The following is a 26,801-nucleotide window of genomic DNA, read 5'->3' on the forward strand; positions in this document are numbered from 1 at the left end:
TGCACCAGCAGAGGTGACAGCTGTGCATAGCCACCCAAAACATGGCTTGTCTTTCATGTCAGTGTCACCACTGCTGAAACACACCACCCGCTGCCTCACTGTGCTAACATTCACTGTTTGGTCTCCATAAATGTTAAGCAAGCGTCAGTGAATGTTGATAGATGCTATTTTTTCTGCATGGAGGAATTCAGTTCCACATCTTTGCTTCATATGCACTTCTGCGTTGGATACCGTTTTGTCAGACTGTCCTTCTGCTACTGTCTGTGGCATGGCAACAGAATTTAATGGAATATTAATGGAAAAGTTCAGCCTCTACTACTGTCTCACCAACATCTGTCTCTGACTTTGCAGGCCAACAGAATAAAATAAGAGGCATTACTTCTAGAGCAGCCCCTGTGTATTTTATGTTTTTTGTCAGAAAAAGTGATGAGCTAAGTATACATTTAAGTATTTCTCCTCCTTTTAGATTTTAGTTACCAATCTGGATTTCCATGATGAACAGAAACGTCGGAACTTAAATGGAACACTACATGAGCTTTTAAGAATGAATATTGTCCCCATAATTAACACTAATGATGCTGTTGTTCCACCTCCAGAACCGAACAGTGATCTACAGGGGGTAAATGTGGGTAAAGTATTGCAGGGGGTGGACTTTTTTTGTAGGTGGGAGAGCACTGATAGTATAGTTTACTAACACTGTAATCATGAACATCTGGAGCCTGAAGCAGAGAAATGTACAAAATGAATAAGGTGGACAGAGGGAGCAGAGAACTGTGTCAACCTGTCTGTTTCTGACATGATAAAACTGTGGGATGGAAGCGGGGCAAGTGGTATCTGCTCTGCTAAAAGTGAGGATGCCCGGTTTGGTTTTCACAGAATAGTTGAGGCTGGAATTGACTTCTGCAGGTCAGCTAATTGAACACCTGTGCTTAAAGAATGGTCCGTTGTAGTACTTGTCCTTTCATTGGGTGTCAGTGTGAAGAATGTGGGTAATGATGTAACTGCCTGTCACTTTGATGCTGCTTTACTGCATTCTGGAAGGCTACTTCCATGCAAAAAAAAATCAGCTTCTAAGAGTTTCCACTGGGTGTGAACAAAGCAGCTATTAAGGACTTGGCAGTGCTGAAGTGGCTTGCATTTGTGTGTTGTAGCCAAATATTTCCTAGTTCCTCCCACTGTTTAGTATTCTTGTTTCATGTCTGTTCATTGCAGGTGATTAGTGTGAAGGATAATGACAGTTTGGCAGCACGTCTGGCTGTCGAAATGAAGACCGATCTCCTTATTGTTCTTTCTGACGTAGAAGGTTTGTGAGCAATTTCTTTGCGTTATTGTTTAAGTTTGTTAAAAATGACCACTAGACAGAAAAGCATGCCCTCTGCTTCTGTTCTTCTGACATCCAGTAGGACTAGTGCAACCGCCCAGATGGAGCATTTAGTCTGAAGGGTATTCCTGGGGCTATTCTTTCAAATGACAGGTTGTAGCGAGCATACCTGTGGGAGGTGTGCCTAGCTAAATGAACTGCTCTGTCTGGTAGCTGAGCTTCAGGGATAACTGGAAAGACAGAAGCATCTGGGAGTTTGAGAAGGTGTGCCCTCTCTGGTGCACAAATGATAACTTAGAAAAGCCACTACTGAGTTAGATCTGGTGTCTCATCTGCATCAGCAAGCATAAAGGCAGCAATGTGAGGGACACTGAGGAATGAAAGCAAGTTACTACATGAAGCCATGAGGAGCCATTGCTTGCTCACTTGAAAGGCTCCAGAGGAGGGCAACAAAGCTGGTAGAAGGACTCTAAGGCAAGTTGTGTAAACAGAGGCTGAGGATGCTTCATTTGCCTGGTTTGGAGAAAAGGAGGCTAAGAGGTGACCTTGTTGCTCTCTACAGCTTCCTGATCATGGGAAATGGGGAAGGGGGTGCTGATCTCTTCTCCTGGTTTACCAATGATAGAACACGTGAGAATGACAGAGCTGCACCACACCAGGTTCAGACTTGATAGCTGGAAAAATTTATTTACTGTGACGATGGTTAAGCACTGGAAGAGGATTCCTAGAGAGGTGGTTGATGCCTCTCTAAGGATATCATGTAAGGATAATGACTTTTAATAAGCTTAAACTTTTGATTGGTCCTGAGGTGGTTAGGCAGTTGCACTCTGATCTTCCTAGGTCCCTTCCAATTGAGCTGTTCAAATTTGTTAAAATAGCCAAATCGACATATGCTCAGGTTTTTCTGATCTCTTCAGTTCCTTTCTTTTACAGCCAGACTGCCTGTACCTGTTCAGTTGTGTGCTTGTGTTTGTAAGTCCTGATACTGAACATAAAAAAGCTGAAAATTTCCCTCCAGCTTTCTTTCTAACCTCATTGAAATATCTGTTTCATATCTTGTACGCTACAATTTGGCATGTGAGTTATTCTGTTTCTTTTTATTAGCTACAATTTTGGTAAAACTATGCATCTTGATTCTATACATTGTGTTTCATGCTTTAATTCCCACAAAGAGGAGGGTTCAGGGTTAAGTGAAATACACCTTTTCAATCTCAAGGATGTACTTCAAGGTGTTTTTTTTTCCCTTTTTTTTCTTCTTCTTTTTTTTTTTTTTAATATTTACTTCAGGACTCTTTGACAGCCCTCCAGGATCTGATGATGCTAAGCTCATTGACATATTCTACCCAGGAGACCAACAGTCTGTGACATTTGGAACCAAATCTCGAGTGGGAATGGGAGGCATGGAAGCCAAGGTAGAAACTTGGAATGTTTTCTTATTGGGAGGGAAAGGAAGATGTGAGAAGGGAAGTAGATAATACAAGACTGGGATGAGTGGCTGGTAGACCAGATAATTTCAGTGCCATTCAGAGGAACCTTGACAGGCTGTAGTTAAGGGCAGACAGGAACCTTTTGAAATGCAGTGAAAGGAAATGCCAAGCCCTTTGCCTAGGGAGTAGCGACTCTATTCACCAGTAGTGGTGGCTGGGTGGCTATGTCAAAACAGTGGTTGTGAATAGAGTTAAGTCCAGTTGTTGGCCAGTCACAAGCAGTGTTCCCCAGGGCTCAGTACTTGCCCCCAGGGGCAAGTTTTGTTCAATACTTCTATGAACAATTTTGATGAGGGGATTGAGTGCACCCTCAGAAAGTTTGCAGGTCTCACCAAGGTCAATGTAGGTGGGAGTGCTCATCTTCTTCAGGATTGAAAGGCTCTGCAGTGGGATCTGGATAGACTAGATCAATGGGCTGTCCCCAGTAGTATGGCATGCAACAAGGCTAAGTGGCAGGTACTACATTTGCGTCATAACAACTCTGTGCACTATTAAAACAGTGCTTGCAGAAGTGGCTGTAGAACAGTGCACAAGGCTTGTAGAACAGTGGCTGCAAAGTTGTCTATCAGGAAGAGGTCCTCAGCATGCTGATCAGCAGTGAGCTGACCTTGATCCAGCAGTGTGCCCATGTGGTCAGCGTGCCAAGAAGGCCAGTAGCATCCCATCTTCTCTCAGAAATAACATAGCCAGCAGGACTAGGGCAGTAATTGTCACTCAGTACTTGGCACTGGTGAGGCCTCACCTGGAGTGTTGCATTCCAACCTGAGTTGGAACTACAAAAAAGATACTGTATTGCTGGGAATACTTCAGAGAAGAGCAACAAAGCTGGTAAAGAGTCTAGGGAAAAAAAAGACATAGGAGGGAGTGGCTAAGGGACCTGGGATTGCTCAGTCTGAGGAAAATATGAGACCACACTATGTCCTTCAGGCCAACAGCATCTAGAGTTGCATTAGGAAGAATGTAACGAGCAGGTCAAGGGAGGTGATCATTCTTCCCTATGCAGCACTAATGAGACTGTCTGGAGACTTGTGTCCCATTCCGGATGCCCCAGTTTGAGATGGATGTGACATACTGCAGTGAATCCACTGGAGAGCCAGGAATACAATTAAAGAATTGGAGTGTCTGTCACCTTAGGAGAGGCTGAGAAAGCTGTAACTATTTACACTGAATAGGAGAAGGCTTGGGATATCATATTGGTGTGTATAAATACCTGAAGAGAAGGTGTAGAGAAGACAAAATCCAACTTTTCTCAGTGATATGCAGGGAACAGACAATAGGCAATGAGCTCTGACTGAAATACAGTAAATCCAATTTAAATGTAAGAACTTCTGCGGTGAAGTGGAACAGGTTGCCCAGAGACCTTGTGGACTCTGTGCTTTGAGATGTTCAAAACCTGTCTGGACAATGTTCTGAGCAACATACTCTGGTTGACTCTGCTTTGAGCAAGGGGTTGGAGTACATGATCTCCAGAGATCCTTTCCAGCCTCAGCTGTTCTGTGAGTACCCTCCAGTGGCTGGGCTTCTCTGAGAACCATGTGAATTGAAAAGAGCAACTCATAAAATACATCTAATGAGTTTGTAAAATGTAACATTTGGAATAATATAAAGTTGGTGTTTTAAACTAAATTAGGAGTCAGCCCTTACTGCTTTCTTACATGATAATCCAGATACTTTCAGGTTCCCTATCACTTGAATCTCACAGGGTACTTCTGCCACTTCGCTATGTTTGTCTGCATGATCTCTGCTTTTGAAAGGTATATTGGTGAAGACCGAGGTACTGCAGTTCTGGAATGGAAAATTTAAAGGAATTAGAGTCAACAATTTATAGTGCTGTGCTGGGTCAGACACCTTCAGTGTTGTGAATGGATAAACACGAATGTATTGTGAGACTTAAGAATATGTTGCTAGAGGGAGTAGGTGATTCCCTGGAGGGCCATGTTGCCATCCAGAGGGACCTTGACAGGCTAAGGAGTTGGTCTAATAGGAATCCCATGAAGATCAATAAGTGCAGAGTCCTGTACCTGGAAGGGAATAAACCTGGGCACCAATATATGCTGAGGACCACTCAGTTTGAAAGCAACCCTGCCGATAAGGACTTAGTAGTCCTGTTAGAACTTGAACATGAATCAGCAGCATACCCTTCCCACTAAGAATGCTAATGTTATTCACAGCAGCATTAAGCAAAGGTCCGGAGAGATGACCCTTCCCCTCTACTTTGCACTGATGAGGCTGTACCTGCAATAGTGGGTCTCAGAACGAGACCTAGGCATACTGAAAAGAGGCCAATGGAAGGGCACCAAGATGGTGAAGGAACTGGAGCTCCTCTCCTGTGAAGAGAAGCTGGGAGAGCTGGGGCTGTTCAGACTGGAGAAGACGAGGTTCAGGGCAGGTCTGAACAATGTGTATAAATACCTGAAGGGAGGCTGCAAAGAGGATGTAGCTGTGCTCTTTTCAGAGGTGCTCAATACCAGGGCAAGAGGCAGTGGACACAAACTGGAACACAAGAGGTTCCATCTGATCATGAGGAAGCATTTGCATGCTGTCTTGTTGATGGAGCACTGGCAAAAGTTGCCCACGGAGGTGGTGGACTCTCCGCCTTGGTGGTCTTCAAAAGCCACCAGGACATGGTCCTGGGCGCCCTGCTCTAGGTGCCTCTGCTGGAGCATGAGGTTGGACCAGATGGACTAGAGGTCCCTTCCAGCCTTGACCACTCTGTTATTCTTTCTAATGTTTCTCTGTTGCTGAGTTGTGAACTGCTTTGAGATCTACAGGTGCAGATTTCCTAAGTTGACTTTTAGAAAGCTGCAAACGGAGCAATAGATTTTGATAAAGCGCAGAAAGACCAAAGTCAAAATGTTTGCCAGTTCTCTTCTGTCTCCTTTTTGACTAATCTGACAGAGCCGACATCTGTCGGAAGCTTAGACTGGAAGACAGCAAAAGGAGGAGATATTTGAGTGTTTTATTTGGGAACTATGGGATGTATAGAGCCTAATTAGAAATGAATTTCCCTTCATTTGGTATATGAAATAGTTTAAACAATGCTAGGAATTGGTGAGAAAGCTGCCAAGGTGAGGAAATGCTTCTTCTCCAGAGGCAGTGATCTGTTAGAGATATTTGGTATCTTTAAGCTTGAGTCATGTAAGTGGGAATCCATTTGCTACTGTTTTAACAAGAATATGTTAGAATTGAGAATCAGTTGATATTTTTGGGAAACTGAAGTGTCAACAGTGGAGTAAACGTGGTATTTCAAATATTGATTATTAGTGTGAAATTTGAGCAGAAGTGGAGCAATTGATGGTCTTACGGTAGTCAAGAGCTTGATATGACGGGCATGTCTGACAGACATGTCTGTCTTCTAGTGAATATGGGTTGGAGTATAAAAGCATAGAAACACAGGAAAGCATAGAAGTGACGAAGCAGCATTGTCACTAGAAACTTTTGCGGTTACATAATTTACGCAGAATTAAGTATTGTGGTGGGATGATGTTATCAATATCTTAATCAGAAAAAGTAATGAAGGTGACCTTAGGCCGTTCACCTGCAGTGGGTAACATCTGGGATTTCTTTTTGTGGTTTTGTATATTTACTTGAATTAGAGAAAAGGTTCACAGGAATATTTTTTGTGATGCTCTAAACAATGATTTAAGTAAGTGGACAAAAAGGGAAATCTTAGGAATCTGGACATAGTGATTTCAAAGGACCCTTGCAAATAAACTTGCTGATGTTCAGAAGGGGAACTCATCTTGTCTTCCATGTTAAAGCAACATCTGAAAAAATACTGCTGCTAAATTTTATGGAGATCTTATTAACCATGATGTTTGCTTCCCCTTACTTCACGTGACAGCCTTGGGCATGCAGATATTCTGGTAGTATCACTGATTTCAGTTCTCATCTGCCTGTGTCCCTTGGGTAGTTCTTGTTTTTGACTTCATTCTTGCCTTAAATCACAGGTGTGTTCCTTTTATGCATTGCATAGTACAGTGTGGTCCTGACCATTGAAGTTAACTGATAGTTATGTTATAGTGTAGAACCCATCTCCTTCCTCCCTCCCAGTCAAATTGTCAACACAGTTTTTCAAAAAAGAAAATTGTGTTTTTTCAAACTGTAAGAGTTCGCATCATAAGAGAATGTTGAAGAGAAGCATATGGGCAAAGTACCCCTGCAGAACTCTTGAAGAGGGCAGACTTAGGAAAATCTGAAGTATGTTTCTAAAACAGCATCTGTTTAAGGAAGGGGAAGTAAAGATCAAAATTCATGATCTAACATAATGCTAGGTTGCAGAAATTCCTGAAATGTGTTGAATGCTCTGAAAGCATAAAGGCTTAATCTAGAGATCAAAGTGGAACAAGAATTTTTTTGAGAACGGGGATTCAAATAACAAGTGAATTTTCTGGAACCGGCTCTATCCTGTAGGTGAAAGCAGCTCTGTGGGCCCTCCAAGGAGGCACTTCTGTAGTGATTGCAAATGGAACTCACCCAAAGATCTCTGGTCACGTCATCACAGATATTGTGGAAGGGAAAAAGGTTGGAACTTTTTTTTCAGAGGTAAAGCCTGCAGGTGAGTATAGAGTTAGAGATTTCCTGAAAGCTTAGAGTTAAAATTTAGCTAGATCTGTACAAGAACCATGTTCTGCTTGACAAATGGTTCTTGAAAGGTATTTTCTGAGGTTGGAAGAGAAAATGTTGGATCCTCTGCAAAGATTCCCTCCAGCTGATAACTTGATGCATCAGACGTGTGTTTAAAGAACTGAGTAGAATTTTTGTAGAGGTTATCATCTATGGTTGAATATTTTGAAGTGAAAGAAAGTGTGCTATAGAATGTGCTGCTGAACTAAAATAATGTCTAGTTATACTTTTTGTCATAAATTCATTGTATAACTTTGTATCGTCTGGTATTGTAGGTTGGGAATGTTTTACCGCCTCTCTGTTGCTCTGGCAGTGTAACAATGGCTGTAGAAAGAGCAAACATCCATGAACTTAGCAGGGTAGAACAAGTATAGAGTGGTACTTGTGACTTGTGCTGAAGTACAAGTGTGTATAATAATGCTCAATGGATTTCTTGTATTTAAAAAAAAAAAAAATATATATATATATATAAAAATTTGTCAAATCACTTTTAGAACCTATGTAAATGCTTAGTATCCATGAGACTGAGTCACAGCAAGCAAGAACCTTAACTAAATACTCTGTAAACTTCAGAGTTGGCAGTATATGAAGAACTGCCTCCTTTATTTTGTGCATGTTTGTGGACAGGAGAGCTGTTCAAATCTGCTTCCTGCTAGCTTCTGGTACCCCTGCTTTTTGTATGGAGAACATGGGTGGTCAACTCTAATCAACTTCCACGATGTGAGGCATCGTCTTTTCCCTCGTCAGACTTTACGTCTTTGTCATTTTGTACAGAAGTTATTCCAAAAGTACGATCCTCCTCGCATCTCATCTGAAACGTTTTTGTTCTACTGTTGCCTTTTTGAGGTGGGCAAAAGTTAAAATTTCTTGGAGCAGCCAAGATGTAAATGCACTTCCAGTTTACAAGATGGCAGGACTAACTTTGAGTTTTGATTTAGATTAATGATGTTTATGTTATCTTCCCTAGGCCTTGTCTAAAAGCATAAACATTTAAGTTACTGTTCGATGCTCCTGAGCACTGGTGGGATGTTAGCCTGTGCTCAGGCGCTCTTGTAGAGAAAAAGTGTTTCATGACGTTCAGGAGACCATGGAAGGGAGCTTTCTATGTTTCAGTCTATGCCTATTGCCTCTTGTCTGTTCCTTGGACACCACTGAGAGAAGTCTGGCTCTGCTTTCTATACACTCTTTCTTCAGCTTTTTACAGACATTTAAGAGAATAAGAAATTTTTACAAATATATCAATGCTAAGAGAAGAACCAAGGAGATTTTCTATCCTTTACTTGATGAGTGGGGAATGTGACCACTGAGGATAAGGAGGAGGCTGAGGTCCTCAATGCCTTCTTTACATCTGCCTTTAATAGGCAGATCAGTTATCCTCAGGGCACTTTATGTCCTGATCTGGAAGTCTGGGATGCTACACAGGATACACCCCTGGTGATTCAGGTGGAGGCAGTTAGAGAGTTCCTTCTCCATCTAGACTGTCACAAGTCCATGGGACTGGACAGGCTCCACCCAAGGGTGCTGAGGGAGCTGGTGGGGGTGATTGCTGAGCTGCTCTCCGCCATCTACCAGTGCTCTTGGTTGTCTGGAGGGGTCCCAGAGGACTGGAGGCTTGCCGATGTGACTCCCATCTACAAGAAGGACCGTAGGGAGGATCCGGGGAACTACAGGCCTGTCAGCCTGACCTCATACCAGGGAAAGTTATGGAGCAAATCATGTTGGATGAGATCACACAGCACATGTGTGGTGTCCAGGGGATCAGGCCCAGCCAGCACGGGTTCATGAAAGGCAGGTCGTGCTTGACCAACCTCATCTCCTTTTACAGCTGGGTGACCGGACTGGTAGATGAGGGAAAGGCTGTCAATGTAGTCTACCTAGACTTCAGCAAAGCCTTTGACATGGTCTCTCACAGTATTCTCCTGGGGAAACTGGCTGCCCTGTTTTGACATGCAGCAAATTTCTTTGATACGTCTGTTACAAACTTGTTTTCCTGTTTTGAGTAAAGAGACGGAAATTGAAAGGGCTGGTATTCATCTCCGCACATCTGTAACTTTGTCCACGTGTGTCATGGACTTTTTTTTTGTTGTTTTTTCTTTGTTTTGTTTTGTTGCCATGACACAGGCCCTACAGTGGAGCAGCAAGGTGAAATGTCTCGAGCTGGTGGCAGGACGCTGGCAGCTCTGCAGCCTGAGCAGGTAAGAGGATATGGCTTCACTTGCTAAGCTTGTGAATGTGTGGCAAGTTTTAGAAAACAGATTTTTAACACAAACAGGCCTCCTGGGACAAGAATCTGTTATTTGTGTGCCAGATCCATTGTTTGGATTGTACCATACTTAAACAGATGTGAAGAGCAGAAAGATAGCATACTTCAGAATTATGATATAATAAGTGCTTGCATGTGGAGCTTATAAAAATTACAATAGCATCTACTACATAGAAATCGATTTTTCAGAGCTTCTGAAGAGTTAATGGGAGTAATTTGGCCTACTCACTCCTGTGTGTAGCATATGCAAAAAAGAAGTTTCAGACAATCCGTTGCTGCCAATTACTGCTTTACAGCTGACTGAGTAAAATGTCATCTGTTGCAAAGACCACAAAGTGGTCTTGAAACTTTTTGGGTTTAGTAAAAATGATTGGACATGGGAAGCAGAATAAAATAAAATAAAAAGCAAAAAACAAAGTGAAGGTCTCTTCAGCCTTATTTTTCAATGTAGTGCAGTCTGGAAAAATCAACTGGCCCCAAGTATTCAGGGAGTTAAGACAGTGGAAAGGTACGGTCACTAGAAAGGAAGTGGGCTAGGTATCAAATACAATGGATTTATACAAGGATGCAGTTCAGAAACATGTGTCTTTCAGAGAGCGGAGATTATTTATCGTCTTGCTGACTTACTAACTGATCAAAGAGAAGAAATTCTCTTGGCAAACAAGAAGGACTTAGAAGAAGCAGAAAATAAAGGTAATGTTACAGTTTGTTCCATCATAGTCCTGTTGTCATGAAACTGGGTCTCAAAGGAAGTGGGCAGAACTAGAGATGTCTGTCACTTGAGATTGGGAATTATTGCTATCACAGATTAGTGAAACCAGGACTTGGAGAATTTGTCAATGTAAACAACAGCAGCTTCCACAACTACATAAAACAGATGTATTCATCAGAGAAGTTAGTGAGGCCTTGCAAAGTACCAGGAAGAGCTCTGTGAAAATAATGTGCTCTCTTTTGCCAAAGCAGGCTCACTTCAGAAATGAAAATACAGCGAATGTCTTTCCTGTTACTGTAATGCAAAAAGCATGTATTTCCTGGGCTAGTGAACATAATGTTTGGCTCCCGTGGGGGTTGTTGCCATGTGTATACTTAAACTGATACTCTCCAAGAAGTACCATTGTATGGTAACTGTTGAGTCGGGGCCTGAACCACTGATAGAGCACCTGGGGAAAGGACCTAGTCAGCCCTGGGAGCACAGGTGAAGGCAATTCAGCTGTGGGACAGGAAGGGGTGCAGCCTGGCTGCACCTCTCTTAGACCTCAGTTGAGGGCTGACTGCTACTGAGGAAGGATCTCTGGTTAGAGATCCCTCCCTTGTGGAGTTTTCCCTGAGAGTCTAGATGTTCAGAGACAGGTGATTACTTTTCCTTCTCCTTTGTAACACCATTCCATTCTTGGTAGTCCCTTTGCTACTACACACCTGTATCACCCTTCCACCATGTTGACCTTCCTGGTTGTAACAACCATATTTTGGAAATGTATGAAATTGATGAATTGCAAATTGTACTATTCAGTAAAAGATACATGGCAACAATTGTACTCTGGTCAGTAAAACAAGGAGGAACATTTCTGGGTAAACTTACTATCTGAATGTATTCAGACTAGAAAACTTAGGCAGTTCTTGCCCAGTCTGAAATGTGCATTTGTCTGTGCGTTGGGATTTCTGTCTATAAAATAGAAGGATGCAATTATTGCCCAGGCTTCCCAGAACTATTGCAAGGGTAGAAACTTGTAAGAAATTGAAGTACAGCATTATATAACGGTATTTGAAATTGGAAAAACTTTGTCTTCATGGATGTGGATGTTGCTTCATATGCGTATCAGTTGCACTATATTAGATTTAATTATGGTGGTTGGGAAAACATTCTTACACTGTAGTAGTTTTGTCATGGCTACCAGACTTAATGTATTGCATTAATCTTAGGTAGGTTTATTGCTTGGGAGTGGGAAATATCTGAATTTTCTATGGGTTTACCCTTGAGGTCACTTTTGCTTGAGTCTAAGCAGACAAATCTTTCTCAAGCATATTTTTTTCTTTCTTCTAGGGAGACTGGCTCTTCCTTTGTTGAAACGTCTAAGTCTGTCTACATCAAAGCTGAACAGCTTGGCTATTGGACTACGCCAGATTGCAGCATCCTCACAGGACAGTGTCGGCCGCATAATTCGGAGAACAAGAATAGCGAAAGACCTGGAATTGGAGCAGGTGACGGTGCCTATTGGGGTTCTTCTCGTGATTTTTGAGTCCCGTCCTGACTGTCTCCCACAGGTATGTAAGGAGGGCAGACTCTGCTAGGAGTTCTTTGATAACAAAATAAAGCATATTTCTGGTGATGAGTTATTGGGAGGCTGTGGGAAGGCTTGCTTCAATAGACTTTTGGAGTCTTCTAAAATAAATTTTGTTAGCATCCTTATTTTTAATACAGACAAGTTCTCAGGACTTGTTTCTGCAGTGTTGAGAGTTATTCAGGGTTGTTTTTCAATAACCCAGTACATAGAAGGAGTTAGCTTGCATTCAGATGATGCAGTTCTTGCATATATCTTACGAACGTAAGTTCAACTGCAGGACAGGCTTAAACATCAATTGCTTAATAAAGATTGCTAATAGCAAACTGTCACTGTTAGGAATATGTGTTAAAAAATGTAGCACAGAAGATCTAGGCTTTGAGTAGCCTGTCCTTTACTGATAGTGCATGCCTGCAGTGAGGCAAAGTTAGTGCTTTTACTTAGTTCTTGAGAGATGGATGTGAGGAAGAGCAGTAGTTTAATGTGGTGGTTTAAGTTATGTACTGAAGTTGTGGAAAAAATAGTGAAAATCTCAAATGGTGTACTGTAAATGAATGTCATTCATATGTCAAGAGTAAGGCGGGTATGTTACAGGTAAATACCTTCATCTGCAGATCTGTGTAGCAGAAATATCGTTGTAATTAAATGCTAATATAATACATGAGAATATGGGATCTGAACTAAGGTTGCATAGGCAACCATGATCTTATTTTCTCATCCCTGACTATTGAGCAACTGTAGTAGATTTTTAAAAAAACAAGCAAAAAGCTTCTTTACTGAGATTATTTTCCATAATTGATTGTAGGTCTTATGGACTGGTTCCTATAAGTTGCAGCAAATCCAACTGTTGCTCTGAAGTATAGTCACGCTCTACTGTTATTTAAAGAGAATTAATTGCTTTGAAACCCTTTGCCTTCCATTCTCCTTTTAATCATTAATATATATGTGTTATATATTCATTCTTTATCTCAAATCATTTTAATGGCCTTACTTTTAATCTTAGGCTTGCAAACTGGAATCGTTTATTTAAGCAAGACTATCTTAGCTTTCCCTTGTGATGCCAATCTTTGGAGAGGCAGACACTTAAGCTACAATGAAATCGCTTTTTAATGTCTAGTTTTAAAAGTTGAAGATGCACGATACAGGATACAGTAAGATTCACCATTTGTTTTTCAAAATTCTTTTCAGACTGTGGACAGCAGAATGAGGTAGAATATCAAATATGAAGATTGTTCTTGCACAGACAGCAGTAGTAGGGGAAAGGAGTTGGTCTGAGGATATGAAACTGATAGACTTAATGTCCTTCTGTATGAATCAACATCTGAAGTGTGCCATCAGACTAACTGCTTGGTACACATGAGCCTGGTTAATTCTGACATGCACATCTTGACAGCATACAATCAACATGAGCTGAGTTCTGATAATGATACCTACTTATATCAGGAGTTGTGCCAGTCTGAAGTTCCCAGCCTCTGTAAGAGGGGAAACATAACTCCCATTTTTAAAAAGGGGAAAAAAAAGGAAGACCTGGGGAGCTGCAGGCCATTCAATCTCACCTCTGTGCCCTGCAAAATCACAGAGCAAATCCTTCTGGAAACAATGCTAAGGCACACAGAAAATGACACGGTGGCTGGAGAGAGCTGACACGGTGGCTGGAGAGAGCCAACACAGCCTTCCTTAGAGCAAATAGTGTGTGAGAAATTTAATGACCTTTGATGTGGTTACTCTGTTGCTGGGTAAGGAAGAACTACTGATGTTGTCTACTGTGATGTGTGCAAAACATTTGATGCTGCCCTAAACAACATCTTTATCTCCAAAATTAAGAGACGTTGATTTGACAGATAGATCACTTGGTGGATAAGGAATTGGTTACGTGATGCACTCAAAAAGTTGCAGTCAATGGCTTGATGTCCAGATGGAGACCAGTGATGAGTGGTGTCCCTCAAGGCTGTGTAATGGGACTGGTTTTATTTAACATCTTTGTCAGTGACCTGAACAGTAGGATTGAGTTCACCCACAGCAAGTTCACAGGTGACACCAAGCTGAGTGGTTCATTCTACACACCAGCGGGAAGGGATGCCATCCAGAGGGCATGGACAAGCTTGAGACGTGGGCCTTCATGAGCCTCATCAAGTTCAACAAGGCAAGGGCATGCACTTGGGTCGAGGCAGTCTCAAACATGAATACAGGCTGGGCAATGAATGGATTGACGGTAGCCCTGCAGAGAAGGACATGGGGGTATTGGGAAATTAAAAATTCTAAATGTCCTGGCAATGTGTACTTGCAGCCCAGAAAGCCACTTGCGTCCTTGCATCAAAAGAAGCGTGGCCAGAAGGTCAGTGAAGGTGATTCTCTCCCCTCTACTCTGCTCTCATGAGAATTCATCTGGAGTACTGTGTTAAGCTTTAGACCCCCCAGGATAAGAAGGACACAGATGTGTTAGGAGTGGGTCCAGAGGAGGGCCACAAAGATGCTCAGAGGGCTGGAGCAGCTCTACGATGAAGACAGCTGAGATTGCTGCGGTTGTTCAGACTGGAGAAGAGATGGCTCTGTGGAGACCTTATAGCAGTCTTTTAGTAGTTAAAGGAGGCCTACAGGAAAGATGAGAGAGATTCTTTATTAGGAAGTGCAGTGGTAGGACAAGGGGTAATGGTTTTAAGCTAAAAAATTGGGTGAGTTTAGATCATTATAGGGAAGAAGCTAGTCACTATGAAGGTGGTGAGGCACTGCAATAGGCTGCCTGAAGAAGCTGTGGATGCCCTGATCTTGGAAGTGGTAAAGGTCAGGTTAGATGGGTGTTTGGGCAGCCTGATCTAGTGGATGGTGTCCCCGCCCACAGCAGTGGGATTGGAACTTAAATAATCTTTAAGTTCCACATTCTTTTTCAATCCAGACCTTTCTGTGATGTTGATACTTAAATTCTTTTCATGAAGATAGATAATTTCCATAGGTAATTTCAAATGGTTTTTTTTTTTTCCCTAAAAGATCAGGAGAGGAGGTCACTTTATGCTCTAAAGGAATATGTGCTGTTTTTTTCAAATGGGTGGACAAATTGTGAGATCCCTCTGAATGGGCTTGGAGTGAAGAAGACAACTAAAGGAATGCAGAAGTAAAGTGAGACTGGAAAGTGCTTTATTGTGTCTGTCATACTCCTAGGGGTTTAAAAAAAAAAATCACATGCACTTCCCCACCTGTTTAAAGAGGCTTTCAATGTAGCATCTGAAGGCTGGACGGATAAGGCATCTGTTTTCAACAGTGGTAGTTTTTTTTGTCTAAATTCCAAAAAGGAGTTACCTTTCTGGAGCTGCTTTTTTCTTTTTTGTGTAGTTCACAGAATCATGGGGGTTGGAAGGGATCTCTTGACATCAAGTCTAACCCCCCTGCTAAAGCCGATTCCCCAGAGCAGGTTGCCCAGGAAAGCATCTAGATGGATTTTGAATATCTTCAGAAAATGAGACTCCACAACCTCTCTGGGCAGCCTTTTCTGGTGCTCTGTCACCTTCCCAGTTAAGAGGTTCTTCCTCGTTTGTATGTAACTTCCTGCATTGTAATTTTTGCCTGTTACCCTTTTTTCTGTTGCGGCATATCTCTGAAAATAGTCTGGCCCCATCCACTTGATTCCCACACTTCAGATATTTCTGAATAATGATGAGGTCAAATCACAGTTTTCTCCAGGCTGAACAGTCCCAGGTATCTAAGCCTTTCTTTGTATGCTCCAGACCCCTAGTCATCTCTGTGGCCCTCCGATGGACTCTCTCTGGAAGATCCTTGTCTTTTTTGAATGGAGAGCCCAGAACTGGATGCACTACTCCATATGTGGCCTCATCAGGGCAGAGTAGAGGGGGAGGATAATCTCCCTTACCCTGCTAGCCACACTGTTTTTGACACAGCCTACAGTACCATTGGCTGTCTTGGCCACAGGGGCACATTGCCACAAGGGCTCATCACCAGCCTGTTGTCCACCATAACTCCTAAACCCTTCTCCTCAGAGCTCCTTTGCAGCATGCCATCTACTAACCTGTACTGGTACATGCAGTTATTCCTCCTCAGGTGCCGGACCCTACACTTGATCTTGTTGAATTTCATCGAGTTCCTCTCTGCCTAGCTCACCAGTCTGTCCGGGTCTAGCTGTATTGCTGAATTCAAATGTTCAGTTGTCCTGTTGTGTTGTTGGACTCAAAATATGTGAAATTTAGTGCCGTAAACGGGCAGACAACAAGGTCAATAAGTTCCTTCTGATTATAAATGCAAAAGCAATGTGATAAAATTGATGCTGGGCCTACTGCCTCGGGTTTTTTTTCTTCCCTATTCACTTATCTCAAGTGTTGTCTATATTTGTGTTTTAGACAGCACAGTGAAAAAGTTCTTCATAGGAAGACCTTTATTAGCTACTTCCAGTCAGAGTGACTAGAAACAAGAATTCTTGCATCTGAAATTATTTTATTCAGCTATCCAATTCATGCCAGAGCCTCTGCCCAGGGTTTTCTCTCACTTACTTGCTTCAGTCTCCCTCTGCCAGTAGTACTCCGAAAACTCAAGTTTGTGCTTGAAACATGAAGATACTTCATTTCTGGAGTTATGTGTTCTGTTAGTTGGTGTTGTAGATGATATCCAGAAAGAACAGAATTCTGTTCCAACCCTGTTTTGCACATGTTATTCTCAGAGAAGAGGCAGATCGTTTTGCCTTTTCCTTGTTTTTCATGTTTGTCTGTCTTCATGTTCCTTTCTGACAGGTGTCTGCTTTGGCCATTGCTAGTGGAAATGGTTTGCTACTTAAAGGAGGAAAAGAGGCAGCTTATAGCAATCAAATCCTTCATCATCTGACTCAAGAAGCACTTTCAATTCATGGAGTCAAAGATGCAGTGCAACTGGTAAGTGTCTAGAACTAAATCAACAATATTTTGCTATGTACAAGAAGAACAGGTAGAATGTCAGACTTCAGACTATGGACCACTTGTATCACAACTTCCACAGGTGAATACAAGAGAGGAAGTAGAAGATCTCTGCCGTTTGGATAAGCTGATAGATCTTATCATTCCACGTGGCTCATCCCAGCTAGTCAGAAATATACAGAAAGCTGCCAAGGGAATCCCTGTGATGGGACACAGCGAAGGAATCTGTCATGTGTATGTGGACACAGATGCCAGTGTTGAAAAGGTCACGCGAATAAGTAAGCAGTTTGAGAGTAACTTGAATCATGGGTGTAACTGAGCTTCCTATTTGGAATTCTGTGATAAGATTATGATAATTGCTAATTCATGTGCTGTTCAGAATTTTTGTCATAAATGTTACATAACCAATTCTCTACTCTTAAACCTCAGTCAGAGACTCAAAGTGTGAATATCCTGCTGCCTGCAATGCTCTGGAAACACTCTTAATTCATCGAGACTTGCTGAGAACCCCGTTGTTTGATCAGATCATAGACATGTTGAGAGTAGAACAGGTTAGTTGTGTATACTTGTGTTTTTTATTTGTCCTGATTTATTTACTTTTTAACATTTTAGAAGCACTTTGGCTGAAATAGCCATATGTAGTTTTGTGATGGCATAACACTTAAGTTATCCATGTGTCTCTTTGTAGATGCAAGTGAACTTATGGAGAATTTTCTTGGCTTCTTTACATGGCCCAAGCTCTTCCATGGAAATGATCAGAAAGCAGATTCTTTAGGGCAGCTGTGTGCCATTCCTGGGATACAGATGCTTCCTTTTACATAACAAAAAAATTGTTCCACCATGGAGGAGTGTATCCACAACCCTTCCTCTGTTCCTCTTAATTCTGACTTAATTGCTTGTAACTTTCTAGACCTAAAGCCTGTTCTTATTGAATCTGTTCACTTAGCTTCTTTCTTTAGTCAGTTTCCATTTTGTTGTTTTTCTTTTCTTCATCCACTTTTTTTTTTTAAACCTTTCATCTTGTGTGCCTTTATTCCCACCTGTTCTCCCTCCTGTTACTTCACAGGAGTAATGAACGGCCACTGTATGACGTAAATGTCTTGACATGAGAATTTTTTTGCCAGTAAAGGTAGCAGAGATATATCAGGACTTAAATATTTGTTAAGTATGTTGAATTGCACATTAAACAGGGATTGTTCATACAGCAGCATGTACTTGACATTGTTCAGGCAGTAGTTAATGCAGGAAAATGAGGTAAAATAGGCCCTGTGTTTTGATGATGATAAAAGGATTGTAGTAAGAGAAGCTGGCCTTTGTATATAGTCAGGAGCAAGTCCTCACCTAATGGATTTTTTTTTTTTAATTTATTTTTTTACATCTTTTTTGGTTATATTTTGAGAAGGGTAGAGTGAAGGATATGCGTCTGGATTTTGGAGGGGAGGAATGTGAGGACTGGTACACTTCCACCACCGCACAACTGCCCCCAGCCCTTAATGTAATGGGGAGGATGTGATGATACTGCTGCTCACTCTGACTAGACAACGCAAAACCTGCAAATACTGGGCAGGATTACACAATCAACAGAATTTGTAGTTTCATAAGAAAATGCTGTCTTACAGATGCTTCCCATAACAGTCCTCAAATATTAGGGATTTAGTCCTAAATTTCAAACTCTGTTCCCTTTTTTAGCGAACTTGTAAAACTTATTTATATTTGTCCTGTCAAAATTTCCTTTGTTTTACTTCCATTTGGATTTGTCTGCTGTACCAGTTATGAAGTGTCACAGAATAAAATACAGTGATTTCTAAGACCCCCCAGAAATCACAAGTCCACCCTCTGGCTCCTCACAGCACCACCCAAGCCCTATATTTGAGAGCGATGTCCAAACGCTCCTTGAGTTCCGGCAGTTTGGGGCCATGCCCACTGCCCTGGGGAGCCTGTGCCGTGCCCGTTACCCTCTGGTTCAGAATGTTTCCCTAACACCTAGTCTGACCCTCCCCTGACACAGCTCCATGCTGTTCCCTTGGGTCCTATTGCTGACCGCAGAAAGCAGAGCTCAGTGTTTGCCCCATGTCATTGTTTAGGTATCTTGGCTGTTAGGATTGAGCTTGGAGGTTTGTGATGCATTAGATTCCCCTTATAAGGTATGTAAAAATCTGTGTGAGTACTTATCTAGTTTTGGACACTAATTCTTTTTTGTCTGAAACAAATGCTTCAGGGGGGGCTGGTGTTAATTTACAAAATAAAAGGGTAGAAGTAGGTAAAGACTTTTGTAGATGAGACTTGCAAACAGGAAGATTTCCTGTAGTTACTGTTTGCACTGCACTTGCTGTCTAAGAATACAGATACACAAGCTGGGTGCAGTAGTGTCGTAGTGACCTCCTGACAGATGCCTTTCTCTCTAAGTAATACAATTGCTCTAAATAATTAAAAATGAGCTCTGAGCTAGGAGCGCATCATGATAGATAGTCAATGTAACATGTCAGCTATTGTGCCTTATTGCTAGTTATATATGCAGTCGCTGAAAACTTTGTGCAATGTAAGATGAATTACCCTTAGTGAATGTTTGTTACACAAATGTGTTTTAACACCAGTCAGCAGCTAATCATCCAACTCATCTCTCACTTCCCCCCTGTGGAAGAAGAGCAAGAGCAAGAAAATTCATGGGTAAAAATATAGTTCAATTAGCTAAGAGGAAGAAGAAAAGAGAAAAACAAAACAAATGATGAAAGTGCAATTGCTCACTACCTGCTACTTTTAGACTGGTGCCAGTTAGTCCCTGAGTAATGTCTGCTTTCCTCAAAACCCCTCTCCTCTCAGTTTTTGTTGCTGAGGATGATGTTACATGACTTGGAATATTCCTTTGGGTCAGTTGTTGTGCCTGTGTCCCCTCCCATCTTTTTGGACACCACCAACCTTCTCACTGTGGGGGAAAAGAGAGCCCTAGAGCTGTCCAAACACTGTTTAGCAACATCCAAAACAGTGATTTATTTTGGGCACAAATCCAAAATATATCACTATAGGGTCCGGTACGAAGAAAATAAAATCCATCCTAGCCAGACCTGGAGTAACAAGCTTGCATATTCATCTGGAAATCATTGGTATGGTCAGAATCACAACATATTTGTGGTGTTGCAGGTGAAGATTCATGCTGGCCCAAAATTTGCCTCTTACTTAACATTCAGCCCCTCAGAAGTGAAATCTCTCCGCACTGAATATGGGGACCTGGAGTGCTGCATTGAGGTTGTGGACAGTGTCCAAGAGGCTGTTGAACATATCCACAAATATGGAAGTTCTCATACAGATGTTATCATCACAGAAAATGGTTTGTGAGCAGTTTGTTTCTTTCTGTTTTGGTTTCGCTCTTGGTGCTAGCATAACTACTTACATTGCAGTAGTTTTGTTTACCATGGTTCCGGAGTAGGCATGATCTGCTCTTGCCAGGTAGATTGTTTTGTGTTCCTGGACCACGTCGGGCAGTTTTGCAGGAACATATCCTGAATTCTGAAGATATCCCTAGACCTCTGTAGGATGAAGAGGTGAGCTGTGGTGGGAGTGGATTGTAGGGAAAATCAGACTGTATCAACTTTGTCTTCTCACATCATTTCTATGCCTTGCAGACAAGGACCACAGATGTTTTTCCCCACCTCTCCCAGTCCTTCATTTCCTGGTTCTGCATCTGTAGTTTAAAAGCTGCGTTTATCTCAGTTCCCAGTTTCTTGCTCCTTTAATGCTATGAACTTGTGTTCTTCTATGCTGCTCCCATCTCTAGTACCTGTTTTACATGCAGTTTGTACACTGTGCCAGTTCAAAACATTGTGAGAGCTGCTCCCAGCTGAAAGATGACTCAGTCTAAGCCTTAATGCAGATGAAGGTCAGCTGCAGTGAGGTTGTGTTGATCTGTGGCTCATCCATGTGAGATTCAACCAAGCTTGTGCTTCTGTACTTCCTGCAAAGCTTAAATGAGTGGCACCGAAAGGTGTGCATAGATTTGATACTGAAAGCTGTTACCACCAAGAGCTGGTGCGTTAGTGATTTACTGGGGTGCATACACGATGTAGACCTGGTCTTTACTGTTGGTCTTACTGCTAAGGGTGACTGACCTGCAACTTGCAACCTTAGAGAGAATCGTGTCCTCTGGAGCACGTAAACTTGCACAAGTCTGCTCAGTGGTGCTTTGTTCCTGCATATTTTGTGTTAAGCTGAGTTAGTTAGCTGATTTCATGTGGAATTTCTGCATTCTGTTTCCCAAATCTAATTTACAATATAAATTTTATATAGGATTTTCCATTATTTGGAACAGAACTAGGTTTGGAATGATGGAGAGCTGAACATGTAGTTTAACTGTCTGACAGCAAAATGTTATATGGGGCTTCTCTCCTTTGCCCCGTCATACAACTCACCTGGTTTGTAGGGTGAAGACTGTAGTTCTAATTAGACATCTTTCCACTTTTTTCGTATCATTGCAGACTTCTTTTAACATTTCCAGCTTTGTCTATTTGATAAGAATACTGGGAATGTGTATATGAACACATTTTAAGTTGTTTAGATACCGTCTGACAATGTTAATTTTTGAAAGTTCTGCTATTCTGTGTGTTCACTATATGAGGCTCTGTTTATCGAAGTGCATGATGGTTCTTTCTGAATTTTATTATCTGCTCTGCTTTTTTCCCAGAGAAAACAGCAGAGTTCTTCCTCCAGCATGTGGACAGCGCTTGTGTTTTCTGGAATGCCAGCACCCGATTCTCTGACGGATATAGATTTGGACTTGGTAAGTGTTGTAGTTGAACCCAGAAGGCACCTCGGCACCATTCAGCTGTTCACTTACTCCTCTGCTTGTGGGATTGGAGAGCAAATTGGTGGATAAAAGGTAACATTCATGGGTTCAGTTGAAGACAATTAATAGGAAAAAAAAAAGGAGGGGGAAAAAATAACCATGGAACAAGTGATGCACAGTGCAATTGCTTACCACCCACTGACCAATGCACAGTTGCTCTCTGAGCATTGGCAGCCCCCACAACCAACTCCCGTGGTTTTACTGTTCAGTGTGATGTCACATGGCATGGAATATCCCTTTGGGCAGTTTGGGTCAGCTGTCTCGGTTCTGTCCACTCCCAGCCTACTCATTGTCAGAAGTGTAAGATGAGTTGAGAAGTCCTTGACATAGCTACTCAACAATAACTAAAACATCACTGTATTATCAACATTATTTGTCTCCTAAATTCAAAACACAGAACTGTACCGGCCTCTATTAAGAAAACTTACTCTATTCCAACTGAAAACAGGAAACTGGGGAAGGGGATACTGCAGAGATAACTGTAGGATTTACTGATATGTGGGAGGTGTGGCAAATACTCATCTCGGTCCTGAAAAACATGATTAGTTTCTGATCATACTGCCTCATACCAGGTTTACAGAAAAAAAAAAGTGCAGGAAAAACTGAATCCTAGCCCATTCATTCAGGCAGAATGTAATAGTTCAGTATCTCTTTCCTGCTAGAGCTAGCTAATACTGTTGTATAGACAATTTAGCAGTCGGGAGCAAAAATACTTTGGGTCAGTTGAGGTTCTATTAAATCAGAATAAAGTATGTTTGTATGCATGTTATGACATAACAGTGCAACATGGAATCTGAAATGGGTGAACAGTTTATGTTCATCTTTCTATCAATTCTGTAAAGAATGCCATGCTTTGTTCCTGTTGGGCAGATTGAGCTGCTATCCAGTTTGCTGGTCCAGTGGTGTGTGGGAAGAAAGAAAGACTGCAACTGAGCAGTTACCTAAATAAATGGGTATCTACTGTGAATTGCAGAAGCCTTGAGAAACAACCTTTCCTGAACTAGAAACAACTAGAAATCTCTGGAGCAGACTACTGCTCGCTGGCTGGAATATACAGTGCTCTGTATGATAAAAATGCTAGCTTGCAGTCTTGACTAATATAGCTCTTACTTTTCAAAGGGTAAACCCTCAGCAAAAAAAGTGTAAAATGTATAGAAGGCACCTACCTTTCTAGCTTCTATCTCTCTAAAAGGGATGCTGTAGCAGCCAGAAGTATAAACAAGTCCATGTTATTTTGTAATAGTTCAGCTCATTTAACTAACTTCTCCATCAGATCAGGTAAACAACTTCTGACACTTCAGGAGGAATGGAGGAAGACAGGTCACTGAATGGCTTTTTCTACATGAAGATGTAAAACTGTATAGTACCAAGTTCAGTATCTTCTGAGGATATTGAACAGATCTGAGGATCTGACTGACTTCATCTTGTATGTTTTCTGCAGGTGCTGAAGTTGGAATTAGTACTTCTCGTATCCATGCACGTGGACCAGTAGGAATTGAAGGACTCTTAACTACAAAGTGGTTGCTGAGAGGGGACAATCATGTTGTTTCTGACTTTTCAGAGCATGGCAGCATGAAATATCTTCATGAGAACCTCCCTCTCCCTCACAGAAATACCAGCTAAGATCACTGGGGAGGAAAGCCAGGGTTAACATGTTTGATGAAGATGTTCAGGCTCCAGAGCATTTCCTGAGGGCAGAGATGTGTTTTTCATTTCCAGGATCATTGGTTTAATCACTGTGCAGTCTATGGAATACATTGTGATCCTATCTGTGACATACTTCATTTGTTGCTGCCTCTTTCTATTTCCTTTAGTAGTATCTGCAAATAGACTTTGTTTTTCCCAGAGAGGCTTCTTTGAAACATACGCATACTGTAAGGAAAACTTTAAATATCTGCTGCACTCTTTTCACCCCATTGTTCCCTCTGGCAAGTATGTGTGGTGGCGGAGCATACGTTTTTTACCTAGGTCTTCGTTTAGTTAAAACATCTGTTTTGTTGAACAAACTTGGTAGCTTTTCTTCAGTCATGTGATCATGGCAGTTCTTGAAAGCTCTAAAGCTTTGGTGATAATTTTCTTAGTACTTGATCACACTGATTACTATGCATTTGGAACATAACTTTCACTAATGCTTTGACCAAGCAATCTTTTATATCTAATTATGTTGTATTGTTGACAGTTGTAGATAAATAACACAAGGGTATACAATGTGAATTTTGTTACCTATTTCTACCAGATGTTTATTTCTCATGGGTTTTATATGAAACAATCCCCCTAACCCCATCACCCACACATAATGTAACTTTGAAGTACAGAAAAAAATATATCCTTGAAAAAAAGCTTCTCCTTGTGTACTGAAACAAATGAGCACACCAGTGCACACTGCAGTTGGAGGTTCAGTGCAGCACTCCAGTGAGTGCAGTTGGAGCATCATGGCAAATCCTTCATTGTGATGGTGTGAGGCTCGGGGGGGGTACAGCAGATACTGGCACCGGTTGTGACTGAGAGAAAGGATGACAAAACACTTGATATCGTGGGGGAGCCAGACGGAATATCCCTCTGCCAACGAATGAGAGAAGAAGATCCGCGCCGCAGTGAGCGGCGATCCGGTCAATCAGGGCGGGGAAGCTATTTAGGCGGTCTCTGGTACCCCCGCGTGGCCAAGGGGCAGAGCTGCATGTTAGTTGTTTCCACTATCTCTGGCGCCCCCGTGTGGCCAATGGGTGGAGTTGCGGCTGTGTTTATCTGGTGCCGGAGGCAGCAGGCCGCATGCGTGGAGGCACGCAGAAAGGGAGTATGTACTTTGCAGACGCTCTGCTTAGCAAATCCGCCAATCTCTAGTCTACTTCACCGGGCAATGGCACGCATGCGCCATGATGCTCATAAATGGCATCCGTTCCTATAAAGCCCTGAGGTATGAGCGAGCAGTCAATTCTTGGACCACGGGCGGAGCGGTAATTTACTCTCTTCCAATTCCGAATGCTCCTTGAAAATTTGCTCGGGGGGTTTGACACTCAAGCGTGCCTCGGGAACGGACGATTTTGGCTCACTCCGTACCGTGCGCACGTCGCATGCGAAATGAGGACTACAGAAAACTCTATTACAGTACCCGACAACGGGCACGCGAAAGGATGAAAGAACGTTACCGCATGCGCCCTGCGGGTCCGGAGCCGGCGCATGCGCCCTGCGGGTCCGGAGCCGGCGCATGCGCCCTGCGGGTCCGGAGCCGGCGCATGCGCCCTGCGGGTCCGGAGCCGGCGCATGCGCCCTGCGGGTCCGGAGCCGGCGCATGCGCCCTGCGGGTCCGGAGCCGGCGCATGCGCCCTGCGGGTCCGGAGCCGGCGCATGCGCCCTGCGGGTCCGGAGCCGGCGCATGCGCCCTGCGGGTCCGGAGCCGGCGCATGCGCCCTGCGGGTCCGGAGCCGGCGCATGCGCCCTGCGGGTCCGGAGCCGGCGCATGCGCCCTGCGGGTCCGGAGCCGGCGCATGCGCCCTGCGGGTCCGGAGCCGGCGCATGCGCCCTGCGGGTCCGGAGCCGGCGCATGCGCCCTGCGGGTCCGGAGCCGGCGCATGCGCCCTGCGGGTCCGGAGCCGGCGCATGCGCCCTGCGGGTCCGGAGCCGGCGCATGCGCCCTGCGGGTCCGGAGCCGGCGCATGCGCCCTGCGGGTCCGGAGCCGGCGCATGCGCCCTGCGGGTCCGGAGCCGGCGCATGCGCCCTGCGGGTCCGGAGCCGGCGCATGCGCCCTGCGGGTCCGGAGCCGGCGCATGCGCCCTGCGGGTCCGGAGCCGGCGCATGCGCCCTGCGGGTCCGGAGCCGGCGCATGCGCCCTGCGGGTCCGGAGCCGGCGCATGCGCCCTGCGGGTCCGGAGCCGGCGCATGCGCCCTGCGGGTCCGGAGCCGGCGCATGCGCCCTGCGGGTCCGGAGCCGGCGCATGCGCCCTGCGGGTCCGGAGCCGGCGCATGCGCCCTGCGGGTCCGGAGCCGGCGCATGCGCCCTGCGGGTCCGGAGCCGGCGCATGCGCCCTGCGGGTCCGGAGCCGGCGCATGCGCCCTGCGGGTCCGGAGCCGGCGCATGCGCCCTGCGGGTCCGGAGCCGGCGCATGCGCCCTGCGGGTCCGGAGCCGGCGCATGCGCCCTGCGGGTCCGGAGCCGGCGCATGCGCCCTGCGGGTCCGGAGCCGGCGCATGCGCCCTGCGGGTCCGGAGCCGGCGCATGCGCCCTGCGGGTCCGGAGCCGGCGCATGCGCCCTGCGGGTCCGGAGCCGGCGCATGCGCCCTGCGGGTCCGGAGCCGGCGCATGCGCCCTGCGGGTCCGGAGCCGGCGCATGCGCCCTGCGGGTCCGGAGCCGGCGCATGCGCCCTGCGGGTCCGGAGCCGGCGCATGCGCCCTGCGGGTCCGGAGCCGGCGCATGCGCCCTGCGGGTCCGGAGCCGGCGCATGCGCCCTGCGGGTCCGGAGCCGGCGCATGCGCCCTGCGGGTCCGGAGCCGGCGCATGCGCCCTGCGGGTCCGGAGCCGGCGCATGCGCCCTGCGGGTCCGGAGCCGGCGCATGCGCCCTGCGGGTCCGGAGCCGGCGCATGCGCCCTGCGGGTCCGGAGCCGGCGCATGCGCCCTGCGGGTCCGGAGCCGGCGCATGCGCCCTGCGGGTCCGGAGCCGGCGCATGCGCCCTGCGGGTCCGGAGCCGGCGCATGCGCCCTGCGGGTCCGGAGCCGGCGCATGCGCCCTGCGGGTCCGGAGCCGGCGCATGCGCCCTGCGGGTCCGGAGCCGGCGCATGCGCCCTGCGGGTCCGGAGCCGGCGCATGCGCCCTGCGGGTCCGGAGCCGGCGCATGCGCCCTGCGGGTCCGGAGCCGGCGCATGCGCCCTGCGGGTCCGGAGCCGGCGCATGCGCCCTGCGGGTCCGGAGCCGGCGCATGCGCCCTGCGGGTCCGGAGCCGGCGCATGCGCCCTGCGGGTCCGGAGCCGGCGCATGCGCCCTGCGGGTCCGGAGCCGGCGCATGCGCCCTGCGGGTCCGGAGCCGGCGCATGCGCCCTGCGGGTCCGGAGCCGGCGCATGCGCCCTGCGGGTCCGGAGCCGGCGCATGCGCCCTGCGGGT

The 26,801-nt window shown here is 44.9% G+C and overlaps 1 protein-coding gene across 15 annotated transcripts in view; it reads left to right on the forward strand.

Annotated features, from left to right (window-relative positions):
* ALDH18A1 (aldehyde dehydrogenase 18 family member A1) overlaps positions 1 to 23,919 on the forward strand; it is a 45,166-nt gene extending 21,247 nt beyond the window's left edge. For 10 of the 15 annotated variants that reach the window (XM_025151993.3, XM_046943196.1, XM_046943192.1 and 7 more), the window contains 13 exons: positions 467 to 625; positions 1,213 to 1,303; positions 2,609 to 2,733; positions 7,222 to 7,366; positions 9,556 to 9,629; positions 10,291 to 10,390; positions 11,739 to 11,959; positions 16,710 to 16,847; positions 16,951 to 17,146; positions 17,298 to 17,419; positions 20,007 to 20,193; positions 21,544 to 21,639; positions 23,147 to 23,919. In XM_025151993.3, the coding sequence (XP_025007761.1) occupies positions 467 to 625; positions 1,213 to 1,303; positions 2,609 to 2,733; positions 7,222 to 7,366; positions 9,556 to 9,629; positions 10,291 to 10,390; positions 11,739 to 11,959; positions 16,710 to 16,847; positions 16,951 to 17,146; positions 17,298 to 17,419; positions 20,007 to 20,193; positions 21,544 to 21,639; positions 23,147 to 23,328 (1,836 nt within the window). In that variant the 3' untranslated portion in view covers positions 23,329 to 23,919. The remainder of the gene's footprint in view (positions 1 to 466; positions 626 to 1,212; positions 1,304 to 2,608; positions 2,734 to 7,221; positions 7,367 to 9,555; positions 9,630 to 10,290; positions 10,391 to 11,738; positions 11,960 to 16,709; positions 16,848 to 16,950; positions 17,147 to 17,297; positions 17,420 to 20,006; positions 20,194 to 21,543; positions 21,640 to 23,146) is intronic. The other 5 variants (XM_040703153.2, XM_046943193.1, XM_046943194.1 and 2 more) reach the window with 1 other exon arrangement.
* The last annotated feature ends 2,882 nt before the right edge of the window (positions 23,920 to 26,801 follow it).

The sequence above is a fragment of the Gallus gallus genome, chromosome 6, assembly GCF_016699485.2.
Source record: "Gallus gallus isolate bGalGal1 chromosome 6, bGalGal1.mat.broiler.GRCg7b, whole genome shotgun sequence".
Classification (NCBI taxonomy): Eukaryota; Metazoa; Chordata; class Aves; order Galliformes; family Phasianidae; genus Gallus; species Gallus gallus.